The sequence below is a fragment of the Hypanus sabinus genome, chromosome 28 (genome assembly GCF_030144855.1).
Source record: "Hypanus sabinus isolate sHypSab1 chromosome 28, sHypSab1.hap1, whole genome shotgun sequence".
NCBI classification, from domain to species: domain Eukaryota; kingdom Metazoa; phylum Chordata; class Chondrichthyes; order Myliobatiformes; family Dasyatidae; genus Hypanus; species Hypanus sabinus.
In genome coordinates this window covers 35,557,070-35,571,113 of record NC_082733.1, presented here as the reverse complement: position 1 = coordinate 35,571,113, position 14,044 = coordinate 35,557,070, and the positions used below count along the sequence as shown (strand labels likewise).

The 14,044-nt window shown below is 43.6% G+C and overlaps 1 protein-coding gene across 1 annotated transcript in view; it reads left to right on the top strand.

Annotated features, from left to right (window-relative positions):
• Positions 1–5,387: 5,387 nt before the first annotated feature.
• The window catches only part of st8sia2 (ST8 alpha-N-acetyl-neuraminide alpha-2,8-sialyltransferase 2), a 68,268-nt gene continuing 59,611 nt past the window's right edge, over positions 5,388–14,044 (top strand). Inside the window, exon 1 of the mRNA XM_059952928.1 lies at positions 5,388–5,686. Within this exon, the coding sequence (XP_059808911.1) occupies positions 5,592–5,686 (95 nt within the window). The 5' untranslated portion in view covers positions 5,388–5,591. The remainder of the gene's footprint in view (positions 5,687–14,044) is intronic.

The following is a 14,044-nucleotide window of genomic DNA, read 5'->3' as shown; positions in this document are numbered from 1 at the left end:
CACACACACACACACACAGAGCAATAGAACTAGTTAATCAACACTTCAATTTAAAATCACTTCCTGCCTCTATAATCTTCTCCAGCTTCTGACAGTTTCACATCTGCAGTCCTTGACTGTTAGAAGTTTCTGTGTGCTGCAAACCACCTCAATATTTAGTTGCTGTATGCCAGCACCTGTAAAAGCCACCGGGCTCCTGGACCGGCACGGAATGCTTCGCTCACCTCTGTACTGAACAGACGACGCACCCTGTGAACTCACATTCAGGGACTCAGCCTCTGTTATGCATGGTTTCTCATGGATTCTAGTGCATTTTCCTGTGGGTATCTGCAAGAAAATGAATCTCAAGGTTGTATAGAATATAGAACCTACAACAGTACAGCACCGGAACAGGCCTTCAGCCCACAATGTTGTGTTGAACCAAATAAATTAGTAATCGAACGGCCAACTAAACTAATCCCTTATGTTGACATAATATCTACATCCTGCCATTTCCCTCACATTCACGAGCATATCTAAACATCTCTTTCAATTCTCTAATGTATCTGCCTCCACCAGGTAGTGCAAACCAGGCACCCACCACACCCTGTGTAAAAAATTTGCCCCTCATATCTCCTTTAAAATTACCCCCTTTCACCTTCAATGCATGCCCTCTGGTATTAGACATTTCACCCCTGGGAAAAAGATACTGTCTGTCTACTCTGTCTATACCTCGCACAACCTTATACACCTCTATCCAATCTGCCTTCAGCCTCTGCCATGCTAGAGAAAACAACCCAAGTTGGTCCAGCCTCTCATTTTAGCATATGCCCTCTAACCCAGGCAACATTGTGATAAACCTCTTCTGCACCTTTTCCAAATCCTCAACATCCTTCCTATAATGGGATGACTAGAACCATACACAACACTCCAGATGCAACCTAACTAGAGTTTTATAAAGCTGCAGCATAACTTCCCGACTTTCGAACTCAATGTCTCAAGCATGCCAAACGCCTTCTTAAACACTATCAACTTGTACAACTGCTTTCACGGAATTTTGAACTTGGACCCCAAGATTCCTTTGCTCATCAACACTGTTAGGGATCTTGCTCTTAGCAGCGTATTGTCTTTTTTACATTTGTCCTACCAAGCTGCAACACTTGACATTGGCCAGGTTAAACTCCATCTGCCATTTCTCTGCCCATATATGCAACTGATCTATATCTGCTGTGTTCTTTGCCAGTCATCTATGCTATCTGGAGCATCACCAATCTTCACATCATCTGCAAACTTACTAACCAACCCATCTACATTTTCATCCAGATTATTCATATACATCACAAACAACAAAGATCCCATAACAGAACCCTGCAGAACACCACTAATCACAGATTTCAGCTAGAATAAATGCCTTTAGCCACCAACCACAATCTTCTATGGGCAAACTAGTTCTGAATCCAAATGACTAATTCACCATTGATGTCATGCATCTGAATCTTCTGGATGGGCTTCCCATGAGGTACCTTGTCAAATGCCTCACCAAGATCCATATAGACAACCTCGCCGGCTGTAGCTTTATCAATCATCCTTGTAGTCTCATCTAAAAACTCAATCTAGTTAGTAAGACATGACTTGCCCTGCACAAAGCCATGCTGCCTCTCCCTGATCAGTCAATGGTTTTCCAAATGCCCACAATTCCTATCCCTAAGAATTCTCTCCAGTAACTTCCCTACCACTGATGTGAGACTCATAGGTCTATAGTTTTCAAGATTATTCCTAGTTCCCTTCTTGAACAATGAAACAACAATAGCCACTCACTAGTGCTCTGGGACATCATCTGTCACTAGAAAGGAAGTAAAGATATTGGTCAAATCCCCAGCTATTTCTTCATTTGCCTCTCTCAATAACCTGTGGTATATCCCATCAGGCCTTGGAGACTTTTCCACCTTAATGCTCTTTAAGAGTAGCAACACTACCTCCTCCTTTACTTCTAAATGCCCTAGCATATCAATACATTCAGCACTGATCTCCCGACCCTCCACATCTTTCTCCTTGATCCAAGCAAATGTTCACCCCTTTATCTTTGAATGGTCCCACCTTCTCGCTAGTTATCCCGCCACTCCTGATGTATGTATGGAATGACTTGGGATTCTATAATTCTTCTTGCCAAGGACTTATCATGGCCATTCTTGGCCTTCCTAATTCCCTTCTTGAGTTATCTTCTGACTTCATTATAAGCCTCCAGGGCTCGGTTTGGCCCTAGTTCCTAAGCTTTATATACATTTATTTTTCCTTCCTGACTAAATTCATTACCTTCCTTGACATCCAAGATTCTTTTGCCCTGCCATCCTTGTCCTTCCTTCTGACTGTAACATACCTGTCCTGTACCCAGTGCAATTGGTCTTCAAATATCCTCCACTTGTCAGGTGGACTTGCCCAAAATCTGTTCCCAATTAACTCTTCCCCATTCCTGCAGAATGCTCTCACAATTTGCCCTGCTCCAGTTTAATTCTTTCCTGCAAGATCCACACTTATCCTTATCTATGGCTATTTTAAAACCTGCTGAGGGGAATGGTCACAGAAGCACCCTGCACTGACTGCTTACTCCCCTTTCTTCTCTGGTGGTCACACATCTACCATCTGAAGCCTGCACTCTGGGTGTGACCACCTCAGTAGAGGTTTCACCCATGAGGGTTGCAGCCTCCCAGATGGTGCTGGGTACATCCAGCTCCAGTTCCAATTCCTTGACCTGGTCTGTCAGGAACTGAAGCTGGGTGCACATCCTGCAGCTGGAGACTATTAGGTACCCTGAAATCCCATATCTGACAGGAGGAGCATTCTACCAGCTTAACCATCCTGCCTGCACTGAACTAAAGACTAAAGATTTACAGACAACAAAAAAAATTACCTGCGCTTTCTGTTTTGAATATTTGAGTTTCACACTCACCTAGGTCACTTTCTCGGCCTCCTCTCACTGAGCTTGTCTCTAACTACTCTAGCCCAAGTTCCACAATTGAACCAAATGATAATAAATGACTCAGCACCCTCAGCCCCTGCCTGTTCTCACTGAAGCCCACTGAGCCAACACCAGGCCTCTTGAGCATTGGACCACTCACACAATAGCTGCTCCACTTTAAACTCCATTCTTTTCATTGGATTAAATAAAAAGTACTCTCACCGAGACTTGTTCATTTCAAATGGTTCCTGCCCTGCAGCGACATTGCTCTTTCATTCATTCATTCAAAGAATGAATTATATGTTTTACATACAATGACAAGAAAGTTACTTTGAACTTTGAGCTTTGGAATTCCATCCATAAAACTCACCACCTCTCTCTTGTCTCCTTTACGTACTTCCCTCAAACCTAACTATTCGACACAGCCTGTAATGGTCTATCCTTATATATGGCTTGTTTGCAGATTCTGTTGTCTAATCTTGTGACAGAACCATCTTGAGACTTTTTCATTGAGATGGAGTGTAGAATAGGCCTTCCCAGGACTTCAGGCCTCTCTGCCCAGCAATCCCCCGATTTAACCCGAGCGTAATCACAGGACAATTTACAATGACCAATTAACCTACCAACTGGGACAGCTCTGAACTGTGGGAGGAAACCGGAGCACCTGAGGAAACCCACATAATCACAGGGGGAATGTGTAAATGCCTTACAGACTGCGGCAGGAATTCACCCTGGGTTGCTGGTACTGTAATGCGTTGTGTTAATCACCACCCCATTTCACCGTGTTAAGTGCAATAAATTGTCATTGTAGTCACATTTACATTATAAACCTCCTGCTCTCTCCTACTTTTAGCTCAGAGGAATCTAATTCAAAATTCACTCCGTTCTCAGCACAGTAACGATGAAATATTCCCCTCAACTTCTCTTCTGATGGGCGGGGGGGGGGGGGGAGGGGTGCAATTTACAAAAGTCAATTAGTCTACTTGGGTGGTGCAGTGGCATCCGCACTGGACCTCGAAGGAGTGGTCGCGGGTTCAAACCTGGCCGGCTGCTGTCACACTTTCCATCTGAGCTGGGCTGAGCGGCAGCTAGCAACCCCGCCTCATGAGAACAGACAGAACTGCTGAAGGAACGGAACAATTTGTCTACCTGCCCCATGTAGGTAGGTATGGAAGAGGAACACAGACTCCACATGGGCAGCACCCGAAGTCAGTCTCAGCAAACAGGCCACGCATTTTGGGATTGACGATTACAAGCTTTGATGAATAGACGTATTTCAAAAGGAAGAAAGAGAGTTTTACAGAAGGAATTGCCGACGCCAAGGTGCAGCAATTAAATCTAGAGGTTGTCTGTAACACACAGCTGGGCCAGCATGAGCCTGTCTAATTAAGGGAGTTGCTAAGCAAGTCTACAAATAAAATATTGTCTAGGAACCGATTATTGCCATTGGACACTAAGGTTCTGCAAACATTGCTGGACTGACACCACATAATGATGTTCCTACAATAACCCTAAGCTGTATTTCTGAATAAATTGGGTTGCAAGCAGAATAAATGACGCAGCGTTTAAGACCAGACATGAGCTCAAAATAACTAGTTTTCCTTTCATAGAATGTGTTGGTTTAAAGGGTTGGCGCCACTCCGGTGGGGCAGGGTTTTGACAAGGGACATTTTCACTTTAAGGACAACGTTTCTTCGCGATGTCTTCGGAGAGACGCCTGGAAGAAACTTTATTGTTGCGGACCCCCTTCGCGTTGCTCCAGCCCTATGCAAATACACATGAGCTGGGATTCCAGTCCCACAGGATTCCGAGGAAACCTTGGAAACGAGAGGAGGCAAGGAGAAGAAAGGGACGCGGTTGATGAGATCTGGGCAGCGGGTAATGTGAAGTGGATTCAACTGCGTTTGGATGGTGGAAATTGCGCGCACACACACACAGAGGGTAAAAATTGAGAGCCAGTGAAACAAGCAGAGAGACAGATAGACCGACAAGCCGGTGAAACACACACACACACAAGGTAAACACTGAGAGCAGCTGAAGCAGACAGAAAGGTAGACAACGGGTGAAACACACTCTCACACACACACACACACACAGATACGGGGTGAAGGCACAGAGAACCGGTGTGACAGAGACAGAGACAGAAAGAGGTGAGGGAAAGAAAACGGGTGGAATACAGACATATACCCACACACAAGCGACCGATGAAAGAGAGAAAGAGTGGAGACAGAGGTGGAACATGCACATAGACCACCGATAAAACACTCACTCTCTCTCTCTCTCACAGTGCGTGGAACAGAGAAGGAGAGAGAGAACAGAAACTAGGGACAGCGGGAGGGAGATAAGGAGGGGGAGAGCGGAAGGAGCGAGAGAGGGAGAGGGGGAGAGAGGAAGGAAAGAGGGAGAGGGACAACGGGTGGAACAGAGAGAGGGGGAGAAGGAGGAAGAGAGAGGGGGGACAGAGAAAGAAAGTAGAGAAAGATCAGGGACAAAGGGTGGAACAAACCCACACACATAGACAACCAGTGAAAGAGGCACACACACACACACACAGAGAACATTAGTTCGGGAGTGACGATATCAGCAACTTGCAGATTGCCCCTCTGCCCGGTGAAGTGTAAGTGTGCTTGTAACACATTTCAAAGTGTGGCACAGAATGCGCCTGGAATTCAGCTGGATGTTTGGACTCCTCGCTCTGCTGGCAATCCTTCTCGTCCTGGCGGATATTTCCGAAGTGGAGATAGAATTCGGGTAAACCTCTTTTGTATTTTTAGTACTGAGACGTGTTCAATCACTGCCACCCATCCCCCGGCATGTCAGATTAGCCGTTCAATTCTTTTCAGGAATGTGGGATTACACCAAGGTTTGCTGTTTCAGATCCTGTTGAGATGATACATTCCTTCTGCCCTTTTTCCAAACGCCGGGCAGATTCCAATTACTTTAAATGTTCGGTGATTGGGGAGAGGGAGTCTCGATGTTAACGTCCACACCTTCCTATTCTGTCGCTTTATTCAAATAAAAGCACAGAATCGACTTTCAGAATTTACTCACATCCTACTCGGGGCCAGCTTCTCACTTGACTCCTACTGTACGGTAAATATCGCAGTTTCCCCCCCCCCTCTCTCTCTCTCTCTCTCTCTCGCTGTCTATCCGTTCCCTTCACTCTGAGCCTCTTCTGCATTCTCTTTGTTTCCTTCCCTTTCTCCCAACCTTCCTCTATCTTCCATATTTCACACCGCAAGCATTGTTGGATATTTTCATTAACTGCAGCTATAGCCCCTTCCCTCTCTGCCCCCTTTTTCTGTAGTTCTTTCTTGCTCTCTGTCCCTTTTTGTGAAACAGTTCTCCTCTCAGTCTCTTATGGTCCATCTTACTCTATCTCTGCCAATTTCATCCCCCTCCCAAAGCTGGTTTTTATTTTGTTCAGTCTATATTCATTTATTTCTATGTATATGATGTGATTTGCTCTTTACTTACTCTTACCATGTTCAGACGTAATTTACCACCATTATCCTGAGTACATTAGGACTTCTCAACATCACAGTCTCTACCATATATTTTATTCTTGCCCTCTGATCTGTACAAGTTCACAATAAATTCCACTGGGGCTGCAATAGATCGGAGTATGGAAACACCAGTGCCCGTGAACAGAAAAGTAATGGATATAGCCCAGTCTATCACAGGAAAAGCCTTCCCCTCCACTGGGCACATCTGCAAGGAGCCTTGTCACAGGAAAGCAGCATCCATCATCAAGGACCCCCACCATCCAGGCCGTGCTTTCTTATCTCTGCTTCCATCCGGCAGGAGGTGCAGGAGCCTGAGGTCCCACACAACCTGGTTCAGGAACAGCTATTACCCTCCAAGTACCAGGCTCCAACCAATGTGGACAATTTCATTCACCCCAACATGGAGCTGGTTCCATAACCTATGGACTCACTTTCAAGGACCCTACGCCTCATGCTCTCAGCATTATCTTCTTTGTATTTGCTCAGTTTATCCCCTTTCGTGCATTGGCATTTCCCTCTCCAATTCTGACACATCAGTCCACGGCCCTCCCTACTTCCACGATGAGGCCACTCTCAGGTTGGAGGAACAACACCTCATGTTCCGCCGAGGTAGCCTCCAACCTGGTGGCATAAATATCGATCTTGCCTTCTGGTAAAAAATTTCCCTCTTCTATTCCCTACTCTAGCCTTTTAGCTTTTCTCACTTGCCTATCACCTCCCCTTGGGTCTGGTCCACTTTCTTCTATCAGAGTCCTTCTTCTTCATCTCTTTATCTTTTCCGTCTGTCACCTCCCAGTTTCTCACTACATCCCCCTTCCCCTACAAGTCTACCTTCCCCTCAGCTGGCTACACCTATCACAGTGTGTACTCCTTGTCTTTCCCCCACCTTACCATTCTAATTTCTTTCCCCTTCCTTTCTAGTCCTAATGAATGGTCTCAGCCTGAAATATTGACTGCTTATTTCTTTCCATAGATACTACCTGACCTGCTAAGTTTGCCCAGCGTTTTGTGTGTGTTTCCCTGGATTTCCAGCATCTGCAAAATCTTGTGTTTCTGCCAGTGTTTGTTAGTGTGTAGTTTTTCATTGGTTCCATTGTATTCCTTTCTTCTACTGTGAATAGCTGCAAGAAAATAAATCCCAGGGTAGTATAATGTAAACCAATTTTTTTTTTAAATTTCATAATGCATTACTTCCTAGTTCATCTCAGAGTATTTGCAAATGTATTCACAAACAAAACACATGTTCAACGCCACAAGAAAACACGTTATTAAAATTAGCACAAATGCAATACGAAAGAAAAAATAAATCTCTACAGCAGTAAGTAGTAGCAATGCAGAAACCAAAATAGCACTCATCATTCCCTCAATGAGCTGATCTGTGGAATGCCATAAAACTTTCACGCAGCCTCTTCTCTCTCTCCTCCAAGTGGATGACAACCTTTTCGTGGTTTGGAGTTTTGGTTAGTGCCTCAATGACCTGAGGAGCTATGTTGGCTGGCTTCAGGGCTTTATTCTTTGGCTGTTGGTAGGGCCACACATGCTAACAGGTCAAAGGGTAGAGGTCAGACTAAGAGTGGTCTACTGGTTCTCCAGGTTCGGGGGTTCAGCTCAGGGGTAACAACCCTGACTGGTAAAATGAAACTTGTGGAAACAGCAATGCATCTGAGTGGCCAAGGACAGACAGAGACGGAGGACCTTCACTGCTGCCCTAAATGCCAGTGAGTAAGTTTTCTCTCTCTCTCTCTCTCCCCCCATCGCTCTCCCTCTCCCTCTCTAAGCATACTCTGACTCCCTTGACGTATAGTTCCCTATCTCGGTGCTAGCCACCAACCGTGACCTAGCCTAGTGCAAAACTCTCTTCCCTTGCACCAAGAAGGTGCTCCTTTTATACCCTTCAAAACCCCTTACAGTGGTACTTTTCTGTGCATTTGGTACCTACACCTGCACGGTGACCTCACCTTTCCATGAAAAACATAGTTTTCACCATCTTCCACTGTTATAACTGTAGGCTTGTACAGTACTCACTTCACTTTATCAAAACATTGTTGTGGACTGGGTCTCCTGTATTTCCTCAGAACAATCCCACTCCAATCTAACAACATTTTGCCCTACAAGCTTCCATTGTATTTTAGCATATACTAAGGAGGAATCAAGTTTAACTTTTTCCTTCCATATGTGGTGACATATAACTACTTTGAATTTATTTATTTAGAGATACAGCACTTTAACAGACTCAATGAGCCTGTGCACTCAGTTACACCCACGTGACCAATTAACCTCCTAACCCACATGTCTTTCGATTGTGGGAGGAAATTGGAGCACCCAGAGAAAACCCATACATAAATATTTGCAAATGTAATTTCTTTTGCTTACAATAGGTTTCAATAGTTGCATCTCATGTCAGAGAAATGTATTCAATGTACGTCATAAAATTCTTTTTCTTTGCAAATATCCACAGAAACAGAGGAGTGCCCCAAAGAATGAGAGACAGTTAAATATTTGAACCCCAAAATTAACCCCCAGCTCCCCCTCCCATGCATAAGCAGCAGCAAAGCAATGACCCCCCCCCCACCAGCAAAAAAGCAACGGCACCCCCCACCGAGCACTCAAGTGTGCAACAAAGCGTCAATAAAGACACAGACTTGCAGTAACCCCAAAGCCTACTCGCTCACCTGGTATAGTGTGATCATCAAGACAATATGCGGCAAAATGCAATCTGAGAGTGGCCTCATCGTGAAGTGATGACCGAAACATCTGTCACCTCTGGTTATTGTCTCCGTGTAAATTGCCTTTGTGTGATAGCTTACAGAGAGTGATCTAAACCCCTCCACCTTCCGATCTCCATCACTTTGGCTTGTCAAGGAAAACTGTAAACACAAACAGACAGACATATTTTATTGATCCCGAGGGGAATTGGGTTTCGTTACAGCCGCACCAACCAAGAATAGTGAAGAAATATAGCAATATAAAACCCTAAATAATTAAATAATAAGAAGTTAATCATGCCAAGGGGAAATAAGTCCAGGACCAGCCTATTGGCTCAGGGTGTCTGACACTCCGAGGGAGGAGTTGTAAGGTTTGATGGCCACAGGTAGGAATGACTTCCTATGACGCTCAGTGTTACATCTCAGTGGAATGAGTCTCTGGCTGAATGTACTCCTGTGCCTAACCAGTACATTATGGAGTGGATGGGAGTCATTATCCAAGATGGCATGCAACTTGGACAGCATCCTCTTTTCAGACACCACCGTCAGAGAGTCCAGTTCCACCCTCACAACATCACTGGCCTTACGAATGAGTTTGTTGACTCTGTTGGTGTCTGCTACCCTCAGCCTGCTGCCCCAGCACAACTGCCCCAGCAAAACTTGAGAGGTACTGTAAACTCAAGAGACCCCACCTTCTTATTCTGCCTTCCTTCGAATCTTGATGAAGTGTCTCAGTCCGAGACGTTGACTGTTTATTCCCCTCCACAGATGCTGCTTGACGTGCTGAGTTCTTCTAGCTTTCTGCATGTGTTGCTCAATAAATAGGATGTTTCCACAGTACAAAACCAACCACACTTTAACAAGTATCTAATTGGCCACAAAGCACTTTCAGACGTTCTGAAAAAGATTTAAGAGACACCAAAGAGTTCTTTAAGTCTCAGGTTTAATGCTCATGCGATGCCTGTTTCAGCAGGGACATCGGCTGTACTTAGCAACAACCTTGTTCTCAGTGAACAAAGAGGTTTCTCTGTACAGCAGCCAGAACCCATATTGGTCTTCTATCTCTCACAGCACAGTACCTAATTTATGATTGTGGACACTGGTGCCCCACAAGGCTGCATCCTCAGCACCCTGCTCTATTCTCTGTACACTCATGACACAATAAATTGGGTAATTATAGGCCGATGAGCTTCACATCAGTAGTTGGAAAGTTATTGGAAGGGATTGCCACAAGCAGCTATGGAGGCCAAGCACTTATGTATATTTAAGGCAGAGGTTGATAGATTCTTGATTGGTCAGGGCATGAAGGGATACGGGCAGAAGGCAGGAGAGTGGGGCTGAGAGGAAAATTGGATCTGCCATGCGGAAATGGTGGAGCAGACTCAATGGGCCAATTGGCCTAATTCTGCTCCTATACCTTATGATCTTATTGTATTCTAAGGGACTGGATGCGAGTCTTTGGAGAGACATGGACTAATTCCTAATTAGACCATGGCTTCGTGTGTGGTAGGTCATGTCTAACAAATTTTGTTTGTAAAGGAAGTTACCAGGAAAGGCTATGAAGTTAAGGCAGTGGATGTTGTCTACATGGACAAATTCAAGGCATTTGCCAAGGTCCCTCATGGGAATTTGGTCAAGAAGGTTCCATTGCTCCACATTCAAGGTGAGGTAGTAAATTCAGTTAGACATTGGCTTTATGAGAGCGGCCTGAGAGTGCCAGAAGATTGTTGCCTCTCTGACTGGAGGCCTGTGATTAATGGATCAGTGCTGGGCCCATTATTGTTTGTCGTCTATATCAATAATCTGGATGATAATGTGATTAACTGGATCAGTAAATTTGCAGATGGCACCTAGATTTGGAGTGTTGTGGACAGCAAGGAAGACTATCAGAGCTTGCAGCGGGATCTGGGCCAGCTAGAAAAGTGGGCTAAAAACGGCAGATGCAATTTAACACAGACATCTGAGGTGTTGCATTTCAGTAGGACAAACCACAGTAGGTCTTGCATAGTGAACGATAGGGCACTGAGGAGTGCTGTCAAACAAAGGATCTGGAATACAGGTCTATAATTCATTGAAAGTGGTGTCACAGGTAGATAGGGTCATAAAGAAAGCTAATGTCACATAAGGCTTCATAAATCACAGAACTGAATACAGGAAATGGGATGTCATGTTGAAGTTGTATACCACATTGGTGAGGTCTCATTTGGAGTATTGTGTGCAATTTTGGTCACCTGCCTACAGGAAAGATGTAAATAAGGTTGAAAGAGTGCAGAGAAAATTTCCAGGGATGTTGCCTGGACTGGAGGACTGGGAGAGCATTCTGACAGGCTGCATCACTGTCTGGCATAGAGGGGCTACTGCACAGGGCCGAAAGAAGCTGCAGAAGGTTGTAAATCTAGTCAGCTTCATCCTGGGCACTAGCCTACAAAGTACCCAGGATATCTTTCGGGAGTGGCGTCTCAGAAAGGCAGCACCCATTATTAAGGACCTCCAGCACCCAGGGCATGCCCTTTGCTCACTGTTACCATCAGGGAGGAGGTACAGAAGCCTGAAGGCACATACTCAGCGATTCAGGAACAGCTTCTTCCCCTCTGCCATCCCATTCCTAAATGGACATTGAAGCTTTGGACACTACCTCACTTTTTTTTAATATATACGGTATATCTGTTTTTGTGCATTTTTAAAAATCTATTCAGTATATGTAATTAATTTACTTGTGTATTTATTATTATGTTTTATTTTATTTATTATCATTATTTCTCTTGCTCTGCTTGATTATGTATTGCATTGAACTGCTGCTGCTAAATTAACAAATTTTATGTCACATGCTGACGATAATAAACCCGAATCTGATTCTGATTCTGAGTTATATTGAATTGAATTGACTTTATTATTTACATCTTTCATATATGTGAAGAGTAAAAATCTTTATTACGTCTTACGTTTATAAGGAAAGATTGAATAGGTTAGTATTTTATTCCTTGGAATATGCAAACTTTCTAGAAGTTTGAGGGGAAATTTGATAGAGGTATACAAAACTATGAGGGGTAGAGATATGGTAAATTCAAGTGGTCTATTTCCACTGATGTTCAGTGGGACTACAACTAGACATCATGAGTTAAGGGTTAAAAGCTGAAAGCTTTAAGAGGAACATGAGGGGAAACTTTTTTTCTCAGAGGGCATGAGAGTGTGGAACGAGCTGCCAACAGAAGTTGTGCATGTGAGCTTGATTACAATATTTAGGAGAAGTTTGGATGGGAGGGGTATGAAGGGCTAAGGTCCCAGTGCAGATTGATGGGAGAATGCAATTTAAATGGTTCAATGGTTTAACTGTTTTGTTTCTATGCTGTACTTTTCTATGACTCTGTAGCTGTGTGGCTAGATTCTGCTCTTACTCCAATCCAGAAGTTTGCAGATGATACCACTGTAGTAAGCTGCATGTCAAATAACGTTGACTCAAGTCGAGGGAGGAGATTGAGAACTTAGTGGCATAGCGTCATGACAACAACCTTTCTCTCAATGTTTAAAACCCAAAGAGCCTGTCATTGACTTTAGAAAAGGGGGCAGTACACATGCTCCTGTCTATGTCAACAGTGTTGAGGTGGAGAACTTCGAGTTCCTAGGTGTGAACATCACCAATTTCCTGCCCTGGTCCAACCACGTTGATGTCACAGCTGAGTAAGCTTACCAACACCCCTACTTCCAAAGGAGACTAAAGAAATTTGCCATGTCTTCGTCGATCCCTACTGATGATAACCTTTGCACCATAGAAATGATTGTGGATGCAAAATGTGTCAGTATGGCATCTGCTCTGCACGTGACTGCAAGAAACTCAGAGACTTGTAGGTATAGCAGAATGCACCCTCCCACTCGTCAGCCATAAAGATGGACAGTGAAGAAGCTCCCCCTTAGATTCACCCTTAAATATTTCACCTTTCACCTTAAATGTAGGCATCTACTTCTTGTCTGTTTCACCCAACCGGAGGGGGAAAAGTGTACACCTGTCATAATTTTGTGCATTTCTCTATGAATGTGCAATAAATATGCATAAATGTTAGAATTTACTTTATCATTCTGTCAAAGATTTGTTATATTAATCAAGGATCAGCTTTATTCACCATATACTGTACATTTACAGTAACAATTTGGAGATTTGGAGTAACAAAATGCTGGAGGAACTCAGCAGTCCAGGCAGCATCTATGGAAAAGAGTAAACAGTTGAGATCCTTCATCAAGGATTTTCCATAGATGCTACCTGGCCTGCTGAGTTCCTCCGGCATTTTGTGTGTGTTACTTCGGGTTTCCAGCATCTGCAGATTTTCTCTTGTTTGTGATACAAGTATTTAGAATTTGCTGTGGTAGTGTTGGTGCAATGTGCGACAAAAATAATATTCAACAATTATAAAGAACAACGAATTATATAAATAAAGTCAGAGGTTAAAATATGGAATAAAATGTGAATAAATACATAAATAACAGCATGCATTTACAATGTAATCAGCATTATAATGCTTTTTCTTCAGGCTGGATTATTGCTTGAGAATGATATCAAGATGAGGAAATATTAACAATATTAAAAACCTTAAGCAGTTGATGTTCCAGCCATATAGCAGTAACTAATGGTCAAAATCACTGATAGAAGAATTTGATACAGATGCCCCAGTCAAATTTATATTAACATCAGACAGGACAAATTTGAAGTGAAAATTAACAGTGATGATCTCAAACAAATACTCAAAGTCACAATAATTCAATTTACAATTCAAAGTATTGGTCTTGGCATTTGAATGAAATATTAGCCTTTGCACCTCTGGTAAGTATCTGTGTCAATTGTTCAATCATTTCTAAACATTCGAACCATTCACTCTGGCACTAATGTGGTCCCATTTTGGGATGTA